At 43.9% G+C, this 24,716-nt stretch overlaps 1 protein-coding gene across 1 annotated transcript in view; it reads right to left on the bottom strand.

The window, feature by feature from the left end:
- PTPRG (protein tyrosine phosphatase receptor type G) overlaps positions 1-24,716 on the bottom strand; it is a gene marked incomplete at its 5' end in the record, with an annotated part of 197,661 nt that overhangs the window by 30,074 nt on the left and 142,871 nt on the right. The window contains 4 exons of the mRNA XM_019626509.1: positions 220-354; positions 542-624; positions 9,019-9,115; positions 16,143-16,234. Of these exons, the coding sequence (XP_019482054.1) occupies positions 220-354; positions 542-624; positions 9,019-9,115; positions 16,143-16,234 (407 nt within the window). The remainder of the gene's footprint in view (positions 1-219; positions 355-541; positions 625-9,018; positions 9,116-16,142; positions 16,235-24,716) is intronic.

Raw genomic sequence — 24,716 nt, 5'->3', positions numbered from 1 at the left:
CCATAATACCTTATTCATCTCTATTATCACATTTAATCCACTCTGGTAAGTGGGTAGCCTTTTCCCACTAGACCACAAGCAAGGTACGGGCAGAGAGGACACTTTTCATTTCTGTAACTCTTTATACCTGGTCAAGTTCCTGCCCTATCGCAGGTACTCCATAAATATTTTTTTTGAACAAGGATACATGATTAAGATATTAAGCTAAAAGGCGCTTACTCTTCCTTTTTCCACAAGGTTTGTAATCATGATAATGATTCCAGTGTTTTGTTCCCAAATCATCCTCCAAAAATCTTCAAACGTAGACTTTAAAGGTCCCTGGGTGGCGATGTAGGCTTTTGCTTTGTTGTAACCCTTCAAAGGTGACACAGAACAAAGTAAGATGAAAGCAATATCACAGACCAGTTAATAATTCAAGTGCCATCCATACTGAATAGGCTGTGTTTTTAGTGAAAGCTCTGTGCAGCATTAAAACACATTCAACAGTCTTTGCAGCACTCTTCAATTATCGAACAGGTTTATAAAAACATTTTTAACTTACATCAACATAGTTTGCATTAATGTAGTCGCTGTGCTTAGAGTCTTTTCCTGGTAAAGGTCTTAACTTCACCCTACTGTGATCATCTACAGAAGAAAAAAAAAAAGAAAAAAAAAACCATAATGTATAATTCAAAAACTAGCAGCATCCTGAAGCAAAAAAAAAAAAGCAAACAGGTAATGTGGCATCTCTCAGAAGCCTCGTGAGAAATCTTTTGGCAGAACAACTAAAAATTAAAAGATACAGCATTCAAACCAATCTCACAAATGTAGGGACAATTCTGCCTCAGGCTCCAACCTGTGAGTGCCCCAAAAATGTAAACTGAGGCCATTATTAGTTCATGTAAAACAACTACAAGTTGCAACCCTCGAAAATGTCCTATATTTTGAAACCAATTTACAAGGCCTTTGATTACCCATGCCCCCATGTCCCCCCTCCCCCCATTAATACAAACAAAGTGTGATTATTATATCAAGTCGACAATGTCTATTTTTAGGAGATTCCATTGCTAAATTCAGTTGGACACCCCCTCCCCGCCGCCACCACCACCCCAACAGAACCTAATTGAGGGAACTAGAGCTGCTTCTAAGAGTAGCGTCATTGCAGGAATCTAAGTCAATGATCAGGTTTTAGGATCCACTTAACTTCAGCTTATGAACAACGGGGACGTGATGCTATGTGCCTCTAGTTGTGCAACCGAGTGAGCTTGTATTTTTAGGCTAACATATTAAATAAAAGGAAGCTGAGATCATAATTTTATTTTCTCTTACCTAGAAATGGGCAAAAGCCTATTTACATTTCTGTTTATACTCATTGTAAAAGACTAGTTCAGAGGATTTCAGGTCAAGATAGTGGAGTAGGTAAAGGCTGTGATTGCCTCCTCTCATGACCACATCAAAATTACAACTAAACTACAAAACTATCATTGAGAATTATCTGAAGCCTAGCTGAACCAAAGTCCTACCTCTAAGGACATACAGAAGAAGCCCCCTGAAGACTTGAGGAGGGACAGAGAGACCGAATGGGCTAATCCCACACCTGTGTGTAACTGTTAAAAATCGGGAGGGATATCTTGGCTGTGGAGGTCTCCCCCAGAGTGAGGGGTTCCAGCCCCACACCAGGCTCCCCAGCCCAGGGTTCCAGTGCCCAGGAGCGAAGTCCCCATAACCTCTGGCTGTGAGAACCAGCAGAGACTGTGGCTGAGTGAGATGGAGAGCAGCTGGAATCCCCGGCGCTCCTCTTAAACGGCCTGTGCATAGGCTTACTGACTGACAGATTCACTTGCTCTGAGCTCCAGTGCTGGGGGCAGCGGCTCAAAAGATGCCAGGGACATACTGGGAGGAACTGAGTTGTAGGGATTCAGGAAGAGGGCTTGAGGGGCAGCTTTCTCCCAGACAGAAGTGCTGGCAGGAGCCACTGTTCCTTTGTTGATCCCTACCCACTTCTAGCATGCAGATGCAGGTGGTCGCCATATCTCAGTCTCCATCAACCTGGCCAACACCGTTTGTCCACCTCTCTCTGGTGACTCCCTGAGACCCTGTCCCACCCAACTAACTTTAGGGCCCACCCAAGCTGCTTCCAGTGGCTTTTCCACACAAATGGACTGTCTTGCTGCAGACTTTCCTAAATTCTCTCAAAGGCTCACAAACCCCAAACAAGCAGCATCTGGCTTTGGCATGTTCTGTACCTCTTCCTGAGCAGGCCCACGCCCAGCACTAGCAAAAGCTGATCTTGGTTTGCAGCCTGGCCTCACGAGGCACTTCCAAGCCCAGCATGGGTGGCGGCCATCTGTAGATTGCTTTGTGGTTCATGCCAGGTGGCCCTGGGCAGGCTCCCTCTCGGGGGTTCCCAGGGCTGGCATGCCCAGTGGCCAGCTTCAGACCAAACAGGAGCATCACCCGAAGGACACACCCGAAGGACAAAATGACACACTCTGGGCAGGCACCAGAGCCCTGCTAAAGCAAATCCTGCTCCATAGGCTCAGCTCCTGCACCACAGCTCCTCCACTGTAGCTATGGCCAGCCCTCGCAACCAATCAGCCTGAGGGTCTTTCCCTCCCACAGATGTGCAAACAGCAATCAAGGCTCAACTACAACACAAAATCCACATAAAGGACACATCTGGAGCACCTGACACAGGTGACCAGGGAGACTGTGCTACTGGGCCCCACAGGACACCTACTGCATAAGGCCACTCTACTAAGACTGAGAGACACAGCAGCCCTACCTAATACATTAATACCTTGGTTTGCAAGCATAATTTGTTCCAGAATCAAACTACTCGTATTGCAAGACACCAATCGTTTACCAAGTTAAAATGTATTAGCAATGTTTGTTCGTCTTGCAGAACACTCGCAAACCAAGTCACTCACAATCCAAAGTTTTACTGTACACAGAAACAAACACAGGGAGGCAGCCAAAATAGGGAAACAAAGAAACATGTCTCAAATAAAAGAACAAAACTCCAGAAAAAGAATTAAACAAAATGGAGACAATCTTCCAGACACAGAGTTCAAAACAATGGTTATAAAGGTGCTCAATCATCTCAGGGAGAACTTCAACAAAGAGATAGAAAACATAAAATGGAGACAGAAAACATAAAAAAAGAACCAATCAGAAATAAAGACTACAATAACTGAAATAAAGAATAACATTACAGGGAATCAACAGATTAGATGAAGCAGAGGACGGAAAAAGTGATTTGCAAGAGAACATAGCAGAAAACACCCAATCAAAACAGCAAAAAGAAAAAAAGAATCCAAAAAAAAAATAATGAGGCTAGTTTAAGGGTCCTCCGAAACAACGTCAAGCATACCAATATTTGCATCATGGGGAACCAGAAGGAGAAGAAAGAGACCGAGCAATCAAAAACCTATTTGAAGAAATAATGACAGAAAACTTCCCTATCCTGGTGAAGGAAATAGACATACAAGTCCAGGAAGCACAGAAAGTCCCCCAAAAAGATGAACCCAAACAGGCCCACACCAAGACACATCATTTTTTAAAATGCCAAAGGGTAAAGAGAGAATCCTAAAAACAGCAAGAGAAAAGCAGTTAGTTACCTACAAGGGAGCTTCCATAACACTGTAAGCTGATTTCTCAACAGAAACTTTGCAGGCTAGACGGGATTGGCACACAATATTCTGAGCGATGAAAAAGCAAGGACCTATAAGCAAGATTACTCTACCCAGCAAGGCTATCATTTAAAATTGAAGGACAGATAAACAGTTTCCCAGACAATAAAAAGCTAAAGGAATTCATCACCACTGAGCCAGTATTAAAAAGGTGTTAAAGGGACTTCTTTAAGAAGAAGGGGAGAGTGCTGGCCGAGTGGCTAGTTGTTGAGTTGGCTTGGGAGTGCGAGCTCTGAGCAGCAGGGCCTCCAGCTCAGGTCCCACATGGGCCAGTGACACTGCCCTCTTCAGCTAAGGTGGTGAGCAACAGCTTAACCTGGAGCTGGGCTGCAGTGGGCTCCTGTAAGCTACCGTGAGTGGTCGGCAGCCAGTGTGAGCTGCCAATGGGTCGTCGTGAGCAGCCGTTCAGTGGCTGGCGAGCAACTGCCTCAGCAGGGAAGAACACAATGATAACACCAACATGGGCCAGTGAAGCGACACCCTCCACAACTAGACTGAAGAACAAAAGGACAGCAACTTGTCTATTCCCCTTTCCCCCTCCCCAATGCTGTTCCCTCCCTCAATTCCCCCAATAAAATCTTTAAAAAAAAAAAGGGTTGGGGGAGACAAACAAAAAATAAAATAAAGACTATCAGCAATAAAATGGCAATAACTATGTATTTATCAATAATCACTTTAAATGTAAATGGATTAAATGCTCCAATCAAAAGACATAGGGTAGCTGAATGGCTAAGAAAACAAGACCCTCACATATGGTGTCCACAAGAGACCTACTGCAGATGGAAAGACACACACAGATTGAAAGTAAAGGGATGAAAAAGGATATTTCATGCAAACAGAAACAAAAATAAAAGTTGGGGTAGCAATAGTTATACCAGACAAAACAGAATGTAAAACAAAGGCTATAACAAGAGACAGAGAAGGACCCAGTAATCCTGCTTCAGGCTATTCATCTGAAGAAATCCAAAACACTACTTCAAAGAGACATGTGCATCCTTATGTTCATTGCAACATTGTTCACAATGGCCAAGATGTGGAGGCAGCCTGGGTGTTCATCAATGGATAAAGAAGAGGTGATTTTATATATATATATATATATAATATGGAACGTTAGTCATAAAAAAATGAAATCTTGCCATCTGCAACAACACGGATGGACCTACACAGTAAGTCAGACAGAAAAAGACAAATGCCATATGATTTCACTTATATGTGGAATCTAAAGAACAAAATAGACAAACAAAACAGAAACAAACTCATACATACAGAGAACATTTTGATGGTTATGAGATGGGAGGAGGGTGGAAAAGTGGAAAGGATTAAGAAGTACAAATTGGTAGTTACAAAATAGTCATGGAGATGCAAAGTAAAGCATAAGGAATATTGTCAATAATACTGTAATAACTATGTATCGTTTCAGATGAGTACTAGGTTTATTGGGGTGATCACTTCATAAGTTATATAAATGTCTAATCACTATGTTGCACACCTGAAACTAATATAATATTGTATATCAACTGTAATTGAAAAATAAAAAATTATCAAAAAAAGAGGATAGTTCAAAAAGAAGTCCAATGACTGGAATAGCCTGGACATGACTGACAGACTATATCAAGCCCTTTTTGAAAGCCCTCTTTACATTCTTGGAATTGTGAATTGCTTTTCTAGTTCTGACAAACTCTCAGACTACAGTTGATATGAACAGGGTGCCCCAAATTAAAAATTTCTCCTGAGGCATCTGGAAATAAACTGCTATGCTTTAGTAGCATTATACTATATATTGTTATTTTTCAGACTGACAAATAAAAACACATATTCTTCGAGTTGCGAAATTCGTATTTAATTAGTGAGGTAGTAGAATGGCTAAATAGATCAATATAGGAGGTGGTGGGTGGCATCCACATGTACCTTGAGAGTTGTGATGGCTCTGTAAGAGAAGGCTTTTCCTACATTGTTTTTCTGGCACATTCATGGTCTAATTTTACTTGTTCCATGACATTTCCATGCTACTCTTTGCATTCATATCGGGGTAGACCAGTGTGGCAGGTGATATGCCCAGGAGCTTACTAAGTGGCCAAGAGAACACCAAAACCCAACTCTCTGAATTTATGAAAATAAAACCACATGGAATTTCAATTTGTGAAAGTAAAACCAGAAATGAACTTGTAAAAGTATAACCACATCTGGCCAGAGATGCTGGTTTTCCAGCAAAACACCATGACACGTGGTCACATCACACAGAAGTTGATTTTCTCCCTTTTCTTTGCAACCACATATGTTCAGCCAAGGGAGTGGGGTCACGAGAAGGAAAGGTTGCTATGGTGGAGAGGATGATGTGTGTGGATATATACAAGGCACATATGTGTATATAGTCCTGCCTGACTTATATGGTTAGAAATGAGTCCTCACAACCTCAGCGACATGAGCCTTGACTGATTGGCCAACAAATACTGCCAGAGTCAAATCATTCAAAGACTTGGAGAGAGAAGAAAAATTTGATTCTTCTTCCTTGTTCTGTCTTTTACCTCCTCATTCTCTTAGACTACTGAAAGAAAAAAATATTCTTTTTCAAAAATGACTTGTGGCTCTTCTAAAACTTTATTTATGGGAAGAAGTAAACCTATATTCTTGGATGACACAAGCTTGTATTTAAAAATCCTAAGGAATCCACAAAATATAACTACTAGAACTAATAAATGAGTTCAGCCAAAGTTGTAAGACACAAGGTCAATATACAAAACTCAACTGTATTTCTATACATTGGCAATGAACAATCTGAACATAAAATTAGACAATTCCATTTACAATAGCATTAAAAAGAATGAAATACTTAGAAATAAATTTGTCAAAGGTGCAGCACTTGTAAAATGCAGACTATGAAACATCATTGAAAGAAAGAAAATAATGACTAAATAAATGGAAAGACATCCCATCTTCATGAACTGGAAGACTTAATATTGTTAAGATGGCAATGCACCCCAAATTAATCTAGATTTGATGCAATCTATACCAAAATCCCAGCTACATTTTTTGTAGAAATAAACAAGTTGATCCTAAAAGTCATATGGAAACACAAAGGACACAGATTAGCCAAAAAAACCTTGGAAAAGGAGAAAGTTTGAGGACTCATGGTTCTAATTTCAAAACTTATTATAAACCTATCATCAGAATCAAGACAGTGCAGTACTGACATAAGGGCACACATAAATGGAATAGGATTGAGAGTCCAAAAATAAACCTTTACATTTATGGTGAGTTAATTTGCAGTAAGGGTGCTAAGACAATTCGATGGGGGAAAGAAAAGTCTTTTCAGCAGATGGTGCTGGGACAACTGGACATCAACATGCAAAGAATGAAGTCCTACCTCACACCACTTAGAAAAATTAACTCAAAATGGATCAAAGACCTAAATATAAAAGCTAAAACCATAAAACTCTATGACAAAAACATAGGTGTTTTTGACAAAAACATTCATGATCTTGGATTAGGCACTGGTTTCTAAGATATGATACCAAAAGCACAGGCAATGAAAGGAAAAATCGACAAACTGAATTTTACCAAAATTTTAAAAATATTTGCTTCAAAGAACAGTATCAAGAAAAGGAAAAGACAATGTACAGAATGGGAGAAAATATTTGCAAACTATCTGATAAGGGATTTGCATCCAGAATATATAAAGAACTCGTACAACGAAAATAAAGACAAGTAATCCAATTAAAAAATGGGCAAAGAATCTGAAGAGATTGTTTTTCCAAAGAAGATATACAAATGGCCAATAAGCACATGAAAAGATGCACAACATCACTAATCTAGGGAAATGCAAATCAAAACCACAGTGAGATACTACTTCACAGCCACTAGTGTGGCACTTATCTAAATAAATAAAGTAAAATAAAGTGTTGACGAGGATGTGGACACATTAGAACCCTCATATATTGCTGGTGGGAATGTAAAATGGTGCAGCAGCCACTTTGGAACACAGTTTGGCAGTTCTTCAAAATGTTAAACATAAACTTACCATATGACCTAGCTACCCCATTTCTAAGTATAATGCCAAGGATTAAAAAATATGTCTACACATAACCATGTATACAAATGTTCTTAGCAACATTATTCATAATAATACAAAAGCTGAAACAACTCAAATGTCCATCAAATGATACATGAGTAAACAAAATGTGGTATATCCACACCGTGGAGTATTATTCAGCCATAGAAAGAAATTAAATATTGGTACAAGCTACAACATGGGTAAATCTTGGAAACATTATACTAAGTAGAAGAAGCCAGACACAAAAAGCCACGTATTGTATGATTCCATTTACATGAAATGTCAGAATAGGCACATTATAGAACGTAGATAAGTGGTTTCTAGGGACTGTGGAAAGGGAGGAATTGGGGTGACTATTAATGGGTAAAGGGGTTTCTTGTTGGGGTGGTGAGAATGTTCTAAAATTAGACAGTGGTGACAGTTACACAACTCTGTGACTACACTAATAACTACTGACATTAAATTTAAATTCAAATTTAAATTAACTTTAAATGGGTGAATTTTATATGGTATATGAATTATATCTCACTCCAGTATTATTAAAAATGATCTACAGTAGTGTTCACATTTAAATGGTGCAATTTAAATGCACTTACATAAAATTCTGTGTAGTCTGTTACTTACTATCGTGAATGTGAACCATAAACATCTGTGCCCCTGCCCGTAATGTCAAATAATATACTATCTGCCAGCGACCAAAGCCTCAGTGTCTAGGAAAAGTGGCATTCAGGCCACAGGAGTGGCCAGTGCTCTGAGGGTATTCTCTGAGGTTCCATGAGAACAGTTACTAGAGTCCTGAACCTCCAGGATGCTCTTGACCCTGGAAATACGTGGGATGGGACAAAGCACGGGGGCCACAGGGACTCGTGGCTCGTCACTCAAGGTGCAGACCAATTCCCTAGTCTTCAAAAGGTGCGTTTCAAATTCAGATTACTTGATTCAATTCTCAGAATTTCTATTTGTGTTAAAGACTTAGCTGTCTTTGGTTAAAAGCCATGACAAGATAGCCACATGGCATTAAAATGCTGGTTCCCAGCACTGGATATGGAATCACCTCATGTGAAAACAGTGACACATTCTTACTGAAAGAGATCTGACAGCTTCATGAAAGACTAAGGGGCCGAAAATGTCCCCCCTTCTGCCCATACACTATTGAAGACAGGCTAATGGGAGGTTAACTTGCAAGCGTCGTTCTCTCTTGGCATCCTGGTTCTGACTGCTTGGCTTTAGGCTTATACCCACCATGAAGATTTCATTTCCTCGTAGTTGAAGGTAGTTTAAAAGTTCATTACTCACATGCTAAAATGTTGATGTATCTGTTTTTGTGCTTGTTATCAGGATGATTGGAATGTTCTGCAGTGATGTTCATATCAGCCGTACAGCGCTGGACTTCCTAGTGAAGAAAACAGCAACATTTCAAAGATTTTAGACACACTGTAGACATTGAACAACAAGGCTGTAGAAAGAAAGTAACTATTTACACCCAAAAGCATCAAGTATTTACTCACTCCCATGCCACTGCCACTGTTACCTCCCCAAACTCAACTTCAGAAATAATTACTACTGACATGTTCATAATAAATGAATGAAGGATGTGAACAAGATGAAAGGATTTCATTCTTTACTAGTTCATCAATCACCCACTTTATTACAGATTTTGACGTAGGCGTGGGAATTACAAAACAATATCGCTTTTTGGCTCTGTCACAGTCTGATGGGTGAGAAAAACACGCACAAAGATAATGACAGTCAAATGTGATTAACAGAAAAGAGGCCTGAAGGAAGGATGATGGGAGCATAGAGGAAGGCTTCAGACAGATAATTTCCGAGTCCTTAAGGATGAGCAAGAATTTTCCAGTCACATGTATCATCTCCACCATGATGTACAGTATATTCATAGGTCATAGAGCCTTGTTTTGTAACTGTCAGAATGCAAACTGGCTATAAAGACTCAGTTCTGAGATGACACTAATACACAGCCCCATCAGTTATCACAGCTGGCTCAAATATATGTCTCTGATGACTTATTCGGGAACTCGAATTGTATTGAAATCACCCTTCTTTAGAAAAACAGCAGTGGAAGAAGCAACTCTCTTTGCCATGGACATAAACATCATCAATGAGCCTAAAACAAGGTTGCCGTAAGTCATTTTTTATCCCCCTGTATGCTTCAAACCCAAGAAAGTACAGAAGCAAACTAACAAGGCAAGTCATTAGCAGTGCACAGCTGCGACAAAGAGCAGGGGCACAGCGACACAAAATTATCAGGAGAAATGTTTTACACGTGGCAGATGTAACAGAGTTTAGGAGCACGCAGACTTTTTCTCACAAAGGAGCCGCCTGGCAATTAGGGATGTTTCCCACAGCATTTACATCAGGCATAATGAAAACAAGGAACCGGTTCTCTTTCATATGCACAGACTACTTCTCACTGAGGAGTCCCTCTCTTCTCTCCAAGGAGGAACTCACTTTTATCAAAGAACTTAAGGTATAAAAACAAAGGGGCTGCTATCTAGTCAAAGACACATATTCTTGGACTCCTTATAGTGGATCCTGTATATTGAATTTTTCATAATTGTAGTCTTTCCCAGTTGTCCATTAAAAAAAGAAAAAGCCCGACAGGCATTAATTCAACACAGCTCTCTGGGGGTGTGCTGCATGGCAATTCTTACTTCTTTCTTATTCTTACTAAATGTGATAAACTCTAGTATTTTCTATTCTGCAATGGTTTATAACCCATGGTTTGGCAAATGCTGGTTTATAGGGGCCTAAGGCTGCCTCTGGGTCTTTTCTATGAAATGAGATAAAGTGTTGGGCACAAAGTAACGAGTCTGGTATCTTAACATCTACAAAACAAGCAAGACTAGCCATCTTCAGAGTATTGGGGAGCCAGCCTCGGAGAATCACCTTGAATAGTAGCAGGGGCAGAAAACCTTTGAAAATGGATTTGTATCCTGGAAGACACTAATTCAGTCTATACAGAAATCCCTGAAATAAGCTGACATCCTTTTGTTTCTGGGTTTTGAAGGTCATACATTTAGCATGTACCTCTTCAGGGTTGAGTTGCTGAGATATCTTGTGCTGAGAGATTTTGGCTTTTAGTACTTTTGTTTGAGAGTCGCTTTGTTTATTAATATTTTTCCCCCATTGTGTAAATCTGACCACACTGGCTATGGACTGAGGTTGAGCCTCTATTATGATATAATGCAATTGACCAAGACTGCTTGGGAGCAGCTGTCTGCACTGTTTAAAGCAGCCATTCAATATGGCCAATCACTCTTTGTTATCTAAAACCCTTGGTCTGATCCATTGCCTCTATTTCACTTTTCCAATTATGTGAATGACAGAAAACAAAGAATAGTCATAAATAATGCTAAATCTGATTTTATTAGAACCCAAGGGGTTTGCCTAAGGCCTTCGGATTTTGTCTTGATGATAATGCCATCTGTAATTCCTTGCAGTACCACTTGGCTCATTTAGATGTTGATAATATCATCTGATCCTGGAGTGGCTTTTGTCTATCACAACTGGCATTTCAAAGTTAATGTGATTTCTAGAGGTGTTAAAACCCTTGGAAGTGACACTGGCCAATGGAGTGTATATAGAAAAGTTACCTATTCAGCACTCTGACAAATAGTTTAAGATTTAAGCTTGTATGTATTTACTGTCTATATGACAAAGCTGGAATTCTCAAAATGAATATTCTGAGAATAGGCACACAATCACTGAAGACAGCCAACTGAAAACAGAAGATTTAAAATAAAGTAAAACAAAAAACCAACCAACCAACCACTAAAGTTGATATACTCAGAATTCTTGGGAGATGAAGTAGGCTAAATCATTTCTGCCTGGCGTCGATATGAGAGGTTGTCGATATGATATGAAAGGGAATGTGGAGAACTACTGTTCTACCACTCTGTGGCTCAATTCGAAAAAATAATTGAATGAAAACACATTGAGAAATCTTTCAGATTACTCAACTTCACAAAGCAAGCTGAGAAGAAATATTTTGGATTTGGTGACCAAGTGTTCGACCCAATATGTATAATACCTTAAGAGTCTGAGTTCAGGCAGCTTACAGTTGTGTTAAGGGGGCTGTCCCATGGAAGACCGATGAACTTAGGTCATGAGTACAGCCCAGTACGTCAGGAAGGACACAGGGCTGGCCCCTGTCAGGTACTGGTGACAACGCATCTTCCTGGAGCCTCTACTCTCCTCTGCTCAGGCTCCAAACAGCTGCCACACTGATTTTCTTCAAATGTTGCTTTGGCTTTATTCTCTTACTCAGAAACCTCTGGATAGATTCCACATTGCTTGGCCAGGCTTTCAAGTTTTCGTCCTGTCTTTTAGCAGCTCCCTATGCAAACCCAGGCAGTTTTAACTCTGTGCCCTTGAAAGGGCCACATGACTTCCTGATCTTTTCTTCACTGCCATTTACCTTGCTAGGAATGCCTGTTCTTCTCTTTCCTATCCAAATCCAGATGTCTTTCTCTAAAACCGCTGCCTTACTGCCCCAGAAAACCAGCCCATCTTTGGAGTGTGCACCACAATGCCTATCACGCTGTAGCAGGTCTATAAAAGAAAATTTTCTATACAACGTGAGAAATTTGGCAAACTTACTTTTCCCCCACTCTTCATAGGAAGCTCAACTTAACCAACCATGATTTTCTTCATAATAAGGGTTTAAAAATGTTTTTCTTCAAGTCATTTAAGACCCAAACTAGGCATTTTGCCACTGAGGCTCAGGAAACTTTGCAGGGTCATTTTCTGCCATTTTGCTGGCGGCAGTGTTCGTGCATCACACCTATTCCCAATTATGTGCCATGGGCAACAGTAGAACTCTGCATTGTACATACAATGACTGTGGCCACTGGTCCCTCAGCACATGGGCTCAGGTGGACAAGCTTTGTTCTCTTGATTTAAGATGAGCAACTGGCCCAAATTTAGCTCAGCTGGAGTTAATTGTAATAGAGGTGATGCCCCGAAGGATCTCATCAAGGGATATTGGGCCTCTGGCCTCATCTCTGGGCTCAGCCTTTAAACTTGTGATGCTCCAAAGTCCGGCCTATTAATTCTGCCGCCCCCTAGAGTCTCAGCGCTCCCTCCTTCTGAAAGGTTATGCCACCATCGCGCCTTTGGAAGCCTCTTGGATCATGACTGTGGAGGCCAAGGAAGATTGAGGTTGAAGTCAGCTCAAGTAGCCAAGGGAACGGAGTCATCAAACACTATCCTGAGACAAGGATTGGCCTTATTTCCAGTGACTGCAAAATCTGCTAGAGGTACAATAGAATGTCGCCAGCTTTTAACAGTCTCCAACATTTATCTGATAAGGACAAAAAGCTAGCTTTCAGCATCACCTTTAGACAAAGACTCAAAACTACCAGTGAATCATTTTTCTCATTTCCCTCCAAGGAGGAAAGTTCTGAAAATATGACAGAAAATATTCACCAATTTCTTTTTTCACTTCCATCCATGATTTTTAAACAAGATGGGGCAAATATTAATAGAGCTTCTGGTCAAATACCCAGTCAAAATTCAGGACTCTGCATTAGCACTTCATTTGCGTTACCCTCTGTCTATTGCAGCTGTGAGCCTCTACCCCCACCAGACTGAACTTGAGTGCAGGGTCTTGAATTTATCCTTGTACATTACATGATGTCCAGGGAACAGCAGGTACTCCTAACTGTTAGATGAGTTGCTTTATTTTCTATTAATGGCCACATATCAACTGTTCCACAGTATTTCTCTATCATCTTATGATTAGTTCTTTGACTAATTTTAAGATTTTTGTAAGTCAGATTCTCAGCGATCTGGGAAGGCTCTAGACCCAAAAGATCACGGAATGGGCTCCTAGGAGTCTTAGTGGGGACTTCTTAGTTTGGCTGCTCCCCCACCTGCTTTTTTGCTAAGGGAAGTGGTGGCCCGTCAGTGGGATGATCAGTTTTAGACGATCACTGGTAATCTTGATTTTTTTCTTCTGACATCAACTCATTACAAGACACTTTAATGAAAGTCTGGAGGGTGTCGAGGTTAAACATGTGGGCTCGCTTCAGAAAGCCCTGGTCTTAATACCTCCTGCCATTTCAAACGGAGTCACCCAAAGCCTCAGTGTTCTCATGGGTCAAGTTTCCTCATCTGTAAAATGGGGACAATAAAATAGCACCCACTTCATGGGGTGACACTGAGGAACTAAGAAAATGCCAGCCATCATCATTCCACATAAAAAGATCTGGAAATCTGGGGTGCAGGTTACTATTCTCTTACCATAAGGGTTTTGTTTTGTGGTTTTAAAAATCACAGAAGATCTCTTTTCCTGACCTTTGTTTCAGAGCCTATTCCTAGCTCTTGTGGATAAAACAACCATTAATACTTCTTATATGTCCTGTTGTCAGTTCTTCTTTTTAGCAGAGCCACCAAAAAGGAATAATGCTACTGTTTTTCAATACTTCAAATTTTCCCTAAATTAGAAGATGACCGTATATTAGTAACCTTTTATAATGTGTCTCCCCGCGCCCCCCTTTGTGTTGCTGCCTCACTGTTCTTTAAAGAAAGGATATTCTTCCTATTCTGAATAGCTCTGATTTTAGACCTTTCAAACTAGGAGAGATTGTGAAATGACAACAGTGGGACAATGCCTCCTTCCTTCCTGTTCTCCCCTCCTATAATTACCAGCTAATAATGTTTAAGGTATACAGTTCAATACAGGGTACAAAACCTAGCCACAGTAATTTTTTTTTTTTTGGATAGAAATAGGGTGCAGATGCCTCGGATTTGTTAACAGGCATGATTTTGATGCAGCAAAGCCCATTTTAAGTCAGATCAAGTTTACAGAGGTGTAGCTGATTAGTTTGAATAATTAAATGGTGTCAAAACCAGCTGTGATGAATAGCACTGGGGTCTCAAATCATAAATAATTGAGAAACTGGAGTTGCATTTGATCATCCTCATCAAATTCTGTCCTCTAGAGGATAAATGTTTGTCCTGAATACCATCAACATTGTTAAATGCCTCAATATTCTTGCTCAGTCATCCAGCCAACAGTCAATTGAACTAAATCACTTTAACACCACACACATTTGCTGTCCTCATGAATACAAAATGTTTGACTTTAAACCATGTTCTTTGTAGTTGAATAGGCATCTTTTTGGTAAGCATCTAATAGCTGCATTAAATACTTGACATGTTTTGTTTGTTCCATGAAACATATGACTTTGCAAAGTACATCAGAAGGCTCCTTTCTGCTACCTTTGCTTTGACTCTGCCCAAGAAACAAAACAAAACCCAAAAACTAAGGGAAAGACTTTATTTAAAATGAGTTGTCAATATAAACGCTTTTATAATGGCCTTTGGGGACTCTGCATTTGCGCAGAGACTGGAGCTGTTGGTCCTATTTTTATTTCTCATCCTCCATGCAAAGTATTGCGCCTCCCAGCTGTATGGCTCCTAGACAATCTTAAAGTGCTTACTTTCCATTACTTCCTTGGAATCTCGTAACCAATTTTGTAAAAAGAGCTGGGCAGGTTAGCGTCCTGATCATCATTTTCATTTAAAGTAGAAATGAGACAGAGAAAGGAACCGAATTACCCAGAAAGCTAGGAGACAGCTGAGCTGCCATGAAAACTTGGCCTCCTCGGCACAACTCTTGCTGCCAGAGATGTGCCTTAGTTAAGCGCCTCAGTGAAGAAAAGGGCAGTCTGTTTAATAGCTCCTCATCGACACCCTGTCACTACCGAACTGGCAGGGAACCCAGAGTTGGCAGGGGGTGCAAGCTGCTCTCTACCTTGTTTCCTACACACCAGTTCTTAAAATCCGAAGGCTGCGTTAACCCATGTCTTCTCTCCAAAGATTAATAATCAGGACAACCACCACCGCTGTATGGCTTCACCCTTAACCCAGCCCTTTCAAAGATGTTAATCATTCACTTTTCCCAACAATGTTAGGATGGACGGGACATTAGCACTGTTTTTAAAAATGAGGAAACGAGGGATCAGACTGGCCCGAGGATAACAAAGCTCACCACGAGTGGAACCGGCATCGCGTGTCTCAGAGTTCAAATCTGCTCTCTCCACTACCCCTTATGCATCCTGGAAATGGCGTGAAATTAGGGGCCCCATTCTTTGTATTAGGGCTGCTGCCCAGGTCAGAATTAAAATGAAGAGAAAACCTGAGTTTGCCTCTTTTTTGCCACTAAGCCTATTCTTTCGTAGAAATGCATGGCCAGGCCATATGCAACCAACTCCCTTTCACTTAATTTTTATTGGGAAAAGAATGCCTGTTAAAATTATAAGTGTAGGTAAGGAAAAGAAAAATATCTCCGCTTTCCTCATTGTTGTGCTTGGAGTCAATTCATTTCAAGTTTACAAAAATCTCTGTAAAATAAGAATTAGGTTTCTGGAAATTAATTTCATTTTGAAACATACCTCAAAATCCTCGGAGAACCCATGCTGGTTATTAGAATAGAGCTCACCAATGTGTTTCACAAACTGTTTGACAGGAATGGCTTCCATGTCATCTGTGGGAATAAAATGGTATTCAGAGTCACAAAGACTATTTCCACAAAACAAATAACACAGAGAAGGGATTACTGAAGGCAAATATTTGATTTTTGGAAGGAGTCTATATAATTGTATCACCTGATATAGATGTCCTCAAGAAAATTATCAGGATTTACTTTACATTAGGATCTCATTATGATTTTGAATGCCTATGAGCTAGATTAAATAGTTTTTAAAAAAGGTACTTTGTAAAGAATTACCTTTTTTTATATTCAAGGCAATTTACATATTTAAATTACATCACACTCTTAACTAAAAGTCCGATCTTATCAAGACTGCCTATTTGTCAAGAAATTTTATCACAACCTAGGGTTTCTTTATTTTAAATTGCTATTCAATGGGGTCCAGCTTGAAGTTGGAACAATTAAGTTCTATTTCCAATCTTTGAAGTCTATGCAATTTTTATTCACAATTACAGATAGATGCCATTGTAGACGCTGACTTGGGGTACAATGCCATCTATGTTTAACTGTTCAAAATCTGAGTTCAAGACAGCTGTGTCTACACGATGCCAAATAATCAGTTTGGCTGAATTAACTGGATTTTTGTGTTTTCTTTGGTGTTGACAGAATAGGTATTGATTCAGGAGGCTCCACAGTCCCATTTATTGTAGCGCTGTCACTTCACAAGGACATTTTCAGCTCGTGAGCCCTAAGTATGTTTTAAGCTGATTTACCCCGATCCAATCTGATCCTGAGTACGGCTGTAACACTGCCACACCCCACTAACTCCCCAAACTCTCCCCTGTCTTCTTCCCTCGACCCTCCCCCACAAATATTTCCTTTTAAAAACCCTCTGCTGAATTGGAGATAAACAACAGACATGACATTTACTTTACTCAGAGTGAAAGATCTTTGGCAAACGCACAAACATCTAAACTGCCACAGATGCTTTTCTTAGCAAAGGGTATGAAGATCTGTATGTGTAAATGAGGTCCTACTTTGGCAAGAATGTTATAGATCCAGGCCTGACAATCTGATTTCTCTTCATCTGGTGACAGTTAACATTGACTATGTCATTCCTTTCCTACTTTCTTTCGAGAGAGAGCAAAGCTCTAGGGTGGCTTTTTGCATCTATTGACATTTTCAAACTTGAATCATTCTTAAGTGGAAAATAGCATCTCTTATACTTTGTTTAAAGAAGGTGATTTATATGTTCATAATCCAAGCTGCTTAGCATAGAAATGTTACTTATCAAATAGGTGGTCTCTGTAAGCACAAGGTCTTTCTGTGTGAATAATTAAAGACCTAATCATTTTAATAGGCCACATTATGAAAAAAATTGCCAAGTTATTTACAAATATTTCAGGGTTGAAGATGTTCATGAATATGCAATCATTTTGCACGCCCAAGAAATCTATAGCTCCATAATGATGTAACCAGCATTAACAAAGTAAGCAGAGCCAAAACGTTTCCCCGGAATATTTAGCAGAATGCACAGTTCAAGAAAAATTTCCAAAATTATCTGATTAGTTCACTTAAAATGTGCAGAAGTAAGCAAATTCTAAAATAACAATCAAGTGGCAAGAAATGATCTGAAGTTGAAAAAAGGGTTAATATGTACAAAACTGGAGAGTCTCTAAAAGATTAACCCAAGAATAAACTCATTTTCAGGCCAGAGGCAAAATAAGTGAGATGGAACAGAACCGAAACCCACAAACACTCCAGTATACAGGCTGCAGCATTTCTGTCTTATTTATTTTGAAATGCAAGACTCAACATTGTTTCCAAGGGCAGGGTGACATCATTAATAGTGTAAAATTTGAGGACAACATTCCATAATGATAGTTTAGAATTGTAGATTCCTAATCGTTATGGTGCCATGACTTAGCGGACGGACTCTAAGTTCAAAGTAACAAAAAAAATTTGTCAGCTTTAGAGCTATTTTACTCTACAAGGTACAAACCACAGCGTTTTAAAGGTCACGGCCTACCTAAAGTCATTAAAAAATGCTTTTATGTTAACAATTTATTTTCTCCTGCAGAGTGCTCAACTATGACATCCAAGCTAACACCATTCATGCTCACAAACCAGTCTGCCTGCTGCCCCCATGGCCAGATGCAGCACAAATCCAGCAGAGCTCAGTGTGATAATCATGGCAATATATGACTCACGAGTCTCTCCAATGTGCTTCTTTATCCAAAGAAGTCTCACCATACCCCTCCGGGTTTCCAGGCACCACCAGTAATATCATAACACTGCCAGACAGCCAGACACACACACACACACACACACACTGTACTGACCACCATCAGCTACCCAGATAACACATTATTTGTCTTTTAATCAAGACAAATGAAACTAAGGGGTCATAAATCTTTTTCTCAACATTAAGATGAATATAAGGCTATGACTAATTAGAAGTCCTAATAGTTTTCCTCATATAGTTTTTCTATTAAATTTCTTTCAACATGAGCCAGATAATTATAAAATTGCTGTATCTAGCAGAAGGCCAAGTAATTAGGACATCGGCATAGACCTGAGCTGCTCAGTTTTTATGTGGAAAGGTCCTGTGTTATGAGAAGATATCTATCTGTAAGACGTTATTTCTACCTAAACATCTGAGTTTCATTAACGAATGCAGAGAATGTTAGCAGCACAACTGTGGACCAGGTACTTTCTATGTGCTCTTATGTACATTATTAACATGTACTATTTTCATCCTCATCTTACAGTTGCGAAAACAAGCTCAGAAAGACTAACTGAAGGCTGGAGTATGGCAGTGAAAGCTGGCCACAGACCCAAGCGAGGTAAAGGGTGCTCCAACTTGGAGAGAATGGGTGACAGGGCCCGGGCACGTTCAGACACACATTAACGGAGGCCTTGGGCACCAGGCTGTACAGATGTGTGCAGGCTGACAAACGACCTTGATTCCAGAGCCTGCTGCGCAGGTGCCAGGCTCGTGTTACATAAGCCCTTACTCTAAGCATGACTTGCATTTGCGGAGGGAGTATGCACACTCCCGTGCGCTCTCCTCCCCCAAAACCTCTGTATAATGGTTGCTATTGCTGATTAAAGACGCTGGTTCCTCCTCATGTCGGCTCTGCATGCTTTCTTTACTCTGGGCATCTCACTGCTGAAAGCTCCCCGGCAACCCCCCAGCAACAACACTTTGCAGTAATCAGCAGAATGAGGCGAGTGCCCCTTCCGCCCTGGTAGAGGAACTGCCCCGGGTAGACAGGATGTGGCCCCAGACATCCCTCTGGTATCCGGTCGTGGCGTACCTGCTGGAGTGGACTCCGTCGGAGGACTGGGACGCCATGTGCCCCCGACCAGAAGACGTTTGGAAAGTCCTGGAGGCATTGGAGCCAAACTCCCGCTGGCGCACCAGGAGGCGGCCAGCCGGGTGGCCTGGATGTTCCTAGCAATCTTACAACACGCTAGCCGTGACATTTAGGAGTACACGAACCGGGTGTAGCACTTGCAACTCCAGGAAGAGGACTTGGAGCAACGCCTGGTGGTGGCTGAATGCACGCTCCAAGGGTCCCATGAGTCGGAGGTGCCCTCCCGGGCCAGCAGCCCAACAGGGCCGGTATAGCGTGCCCGACTGGTAGTGCGACAAAGGGTGGAAGTTGAGGAGCCGCTGGCTCCTGGGGGTGGAGCTGTGGGACCGCGACAGTTGGTTCATCATGTTTCTGACACTGCTTATACGGCCATGGAATTGCGGGAGCTCGCGAAGCAGAGCAAGCAGCGCCTGGGTGAGTCAGTACCCACTTGGTTGTTGCGCTTGTGGGATGATGGGGCGGACAACACGGAGTTAAGCCCCACGGAGATGGCACAGCTGGCCAGCATCATCATGGTGCCCTCCCTGGGGCACGTTTGACCAATCCCCAAGCCGGTAATCAGACCCTGATTAACTGGCTCATGGCTGCTGCCCGAACGGTCTGGGACAATACAGGGGACTTGCCGGAGCACGTGAGTAAGTGGACCGCTTAGTTGGACTGGTGCAAGTCATATGGGCGATGGACAAGAGGCAGATGATCTTTGCCTTACAGTATAACAGCCCAGATGAAGAGATATTCACAGCCCGCATGAAAGACCTTATCCTTGCTAACAGCCCGCCGGGAACTTTTGGGGCTATGGCTGCCTTGTTAGCTCCCTATACAGACCAGCCCATCCATGAGGTCACAGGGGCTTTGGCTAGACTGGGGGACGTGGAAGTCCTCCGGCAAGGCCTGTGGCTGAAAAGGGCGTAAGTCACCCAATTCCCTGAAACGGGCTAGGAAAGCCTCGTCCAAGGGCCAGGGCGAGGGAGGGAGTTAAGGTGAGCCGCCAGCAAATGTGGTTTGACCTGGTGGCCGCGGAGAAATTAGACGGCCAGCCCTTTGAGGTCCTCTTGGCCCTCTGGTAGAAACTATGGCCTGAGCAGAAGTTCACCACGATGCCCACAAAGGGACAGAAGCGGGTTGCCGGGGAGTTGCGCATAGCTGACTTCCTCCCTGACTAGGGAGTGGGCCGGGGCACACCGTTGATGGCGGAGCCGGATGACCGGAGGCCGCATGTTGAACTCACCATATATTGGTACCCCAAGAATGTGCAGCTGGTGCTGGCCCTCGTGGACACTGAGGCAGACAGCACCCTCACATATGGCAATCTGGACCGTTTTCAGGGCCCAAAAGCCACTATTGAGGGGTATGGTGGCCGGCACATCACGGTGCGTAGAGTCTCCCTCACCCTGGGCATCGGACGTCTCCCTCTCAGGGTTTATGAGGTCTACGTATCCCCTATTGCTGAGTACATCCTCGGGGTGGATGTGCTCAGGGGACTGACTGTCATGACATCTGTGTGGGAATTCCGCCTGTGGGTGCGCGTGGTGAAAACAGCGGTTAGAGGACATCCCCAGCACGCACACCTCCACCTGCCACAGGCCACCCAAGTGGTTAACATCAGATAATATCGCTTGCCCGGGGGGCATGAGGAGATTGGGTGTACTATTTTGAAGTTGGAAGAGGCAGATGTCATACGGTCCACCCATAGCCCCTTCAACTCCCTGGTGTAGCCTGTACGAAAACCAGATGGTTCCTGGAGAATGACAGTGGACGACCGGGAGCTGAACAAGGTGACCCCTCCACTGCACACAACTGTTCCAAACATCACAGAGTTGATAGATCGCCTCTCACAGGAACTAGGACGGTTCCACTATGTGGTAGACTTGGCTAATGCCTTCTTCTCCATTGACATTGGCACTGCCAGCCAAGAACAGTTCGCCTTCACCTGGGAAGGCAGATAGGGGACCTTCTAAGTGTTGCCACAAGGCTACCTGCACAGCCCAACCCTGTGCCATGGGCTGCTAGAGCAGGATTTAGCCGCATGGACCAAACTCCTGACCGTGCGCTTGTTTCACTATATAGATGACATAATGTTAACTTCTGATTCTTTTGCAGATTTGGAAACTGCCGCCCGCCCGCAGTCTCCAAGATGCCTTAACGGGTTGGGGGTGGGCTGTGAATAAAGACAAGGTCCAGGGCCCTGGCTACTCTGTCAAGTTCTTGGAAGTTATTTGGTCGGGTAAGATAAAAGTAATCCCCGAGGCGGTTATAGATAAGATTCAAGCATACCCTCCCGTCCGGAGACGGTGAAGCAGCTACAGACCTACCTGGGACTACTGGGGTTCTGGAGAACCTTCATACCACATCTGACGATGTTAATGTGACCTTTGCACCAGTTGGTTTGCAAAGGGGAGCCCTGGAATTGGTCCCCTGAAGCCGAGCAGGTGTTCAGGGCGACGAAATGCGCCGTAGCACGGGCCCAGACCCTAAAGGTCATTGACCCAACCCTGCCATTCCTCCTGACTGTCCAGGTGGAGAACTCTGGGTTTGGCTGCGGTCTCTGGCAGAAACAGGGCGCATGGGAGATTCCTATTGGGTTTTGATCCCAGCTTTGGAAGGGAGCCGAAGAATGGTACTCCCTGGTGGAAAAGCAATTGGCAGCGGTGTATGCTGCCCTGTTGGCCTGTGAAAGCATCACAGGCCCGCACCTGGTCATGGTGCAAACGACCTATCCAGTAGAAGGCTGGCTCCGGTCTTGGGCCACAAGGCCGCGAACTGGTGTGGTGCAGACGCCAATGTTAACGAAGTGGGGAGCCTATTTAGAACAACGGGCTCATTTCTCCACTAGTCCATTGACCCAGGAGCTACACACTGTTTTGGGGCCCATTGCTTTCTGCTTTGAGTGAGCAGAGGACCCCATGGAAATGGGGGAGACTCCTAGCCCCTTTGAGGAGGGCAAGCCCCCAGTATCAGCTGACGCCTGATACATGGATGGGTCTTGCCGAGGGCAGTCCCCCACATGGGCGGCTGTAGCCCTACAGCCCCTCACTGACACCTTTTGGTATGACACAGGTTCCGGACGCTCTAGCCAATGGGCTGAGTTACGGGTGGTCTGGATGGTTTTGACTAAGGAACCTCGCCCGGTACATGTTTGCACTGACAGCTGGGCCATGTATCGAGGACTGACGCTGTGGCTGCCCCGATGGGCAGCTCAAGAGTGGCTGATTGGCCACTGCCCATTATGGGGCAGGGACCTCTGGGAGGACATTTGGAGACGAGGCCAGAGCACGGGTGCCACCGTGTACCACATCTCAGGCCGTCGGCTGTTGCAGGTGCCCGGCAATGATGCGGCTGATGTCTTAGCGAGAGTATGCTCACTTGCAGTGCCATGGCCGCTTGGCTTCACAAGAAGCTAGGCCATTTGGGTGCCAGGACTATGGGGCTAGTGGCTACCCACTGGGGCTTACAGCTAACGAGAGCCGAGGCCCAGCAAGCTGTCCGTCAGTGTCCCTGGTGTGCAGAGCACCACCCCCAGAGACGGCGTCTGCCCACCTCCATGGGGTCCGTGGCCCCTACAAGAATGGCAGGTGGACTATATTGGGCTGCTCCCTGCAGACCAGGAGCCCGATTCGCCCTGATGGCAGTAGACAGTGCCATCAGGACTGGGCTTTGTTTACCCTATGTCCCAGGCTGACCAATGACACACGCTCCTAGCTTTGGAGCACTTGTTGGCTCCCTATGGCCGGCCCTTGAGAAACGTCACAGGTTCGCAGGTTCAAACCTGGGCGAAGGACAATAATATCCAATGGCAACTACATGTTCCTTACCGACCTCAAGCTGCCGGTATGGTTAAACGCTTTAATGGGTTGTTGAAGGACAAGTTAAGGGTACTGGCCCCCAGGTGGAAACATTGGAAAAACCAGGTACCGATAGCTGTTCGCCTGTTGAACAAGCAGCCACGGAAGACTGGTAAGGTCCCCATGGACAAGGTAACCGAGGGGCTCCTGCGACTCCTAAGGGTCACAGGGACCGGGGACCCGGAGGTACAGCCCAGGCTACAGCGGCGGATGGTCATCCTACCTGCTCCATCCTCAGTGGCCCCCGGTCAGATGCAGAAATGGATCTGGCCTTGGCAGGCTCAGGTCACCCAAGAACCCTGGGTCGCCCTGCGTGAGCCCTGGAAACAGGGTCTAGAGCAGGGCCTGGAGATCACGCCCTGGCTTGGGCGCTGGCCCTTCACGGTACTAGTGACTTTGCCAGCCAAGGCAAGCAAGAGGACGGACCCCGGCGCTTCGCCTCTGGCCCACACCCCTGTACACGGTGGGCCTGACCCCTGGCCCCCACCGACGACCTACGGAGCACAGGTGTGATACCACTGACCAGGAGCTGCCCCCATACCGGCTACAGTGCTATCGCAGGACGAGCACGTAGCATGCATTTCGCTGGAGGGCCGTGACTTACCCATGATGGTCTCTTTATCTGCTCTGTCATATCGCCCAGGTTAGCTACAGGTAACAGCTTTCTATCCTGGGCGCACACCTTTGCCCGGGTGCATAACGCCTCGCACTGCTGGGTGTGCACAGAGCTGCCAGCAGAGACGGCTGAAGGATTGCCTTGGCGAGTCGCCCCTGCCACCAGTACCAACTGGACAGATCTCCAGCGCAGGGACCGAAACAGCCTGGAGGGGAACGCTTGCCGCCGCGCTGTCAAAGCCCTCTTGTGAAAGCAGCACCACAGCAACCACCCCCCTCTCCTCGGCAAGGCTGTGGACAATGGCTGGGGGTGGTTGGTGGGGATTCACATGACATTGTCTAATCGTGCTCCTCTGTATGTCGAACGACACCCCACGGTTCCCAACTGTATGGTGGGCTGGTTACCCGAGGAGCTCTGCCTCAATGTTACTGTTGTAACGGACCCGACATGCAGTGGGATGGCTGCCGTATAGTGGGAAAGACATCCACTGACTTCCTGCCAGGTGATGCTATCTGGTCTCCATGGCTGGCCATATGTCCCAGCCCGATGGACGGGCCGCTGCACTTGGGGGCGCCCCTTTATTCATGGCCACCTCCTGCCCATGTTGCTCCAGAGGCCGGCCTATTGGGACCCAATTTACCATTGTTGGCACCGGGAAAAGTGGGTGGCCTGGTGGTTTTGCCCCTTAGCCATCTTAT

This window comes from Hipposideros armiger, unplaced genomic scaffold (assembly GCF_001890085.2).
Source record: "Hipposideros armiger isolate ML-2016 unplaced genomic scaffold, ASM189008v1 scaffold_681, whole genome shotgun sequence".
NCBI lineage: Eukaryota > Metazoa > Chordata > Mammalia > Chiroptera > Hipposideridae > Hipposideros > Hipposideros armiger.
This window is presented reverse-complemented; position numbering and strand designations above follow the sequence as displayed.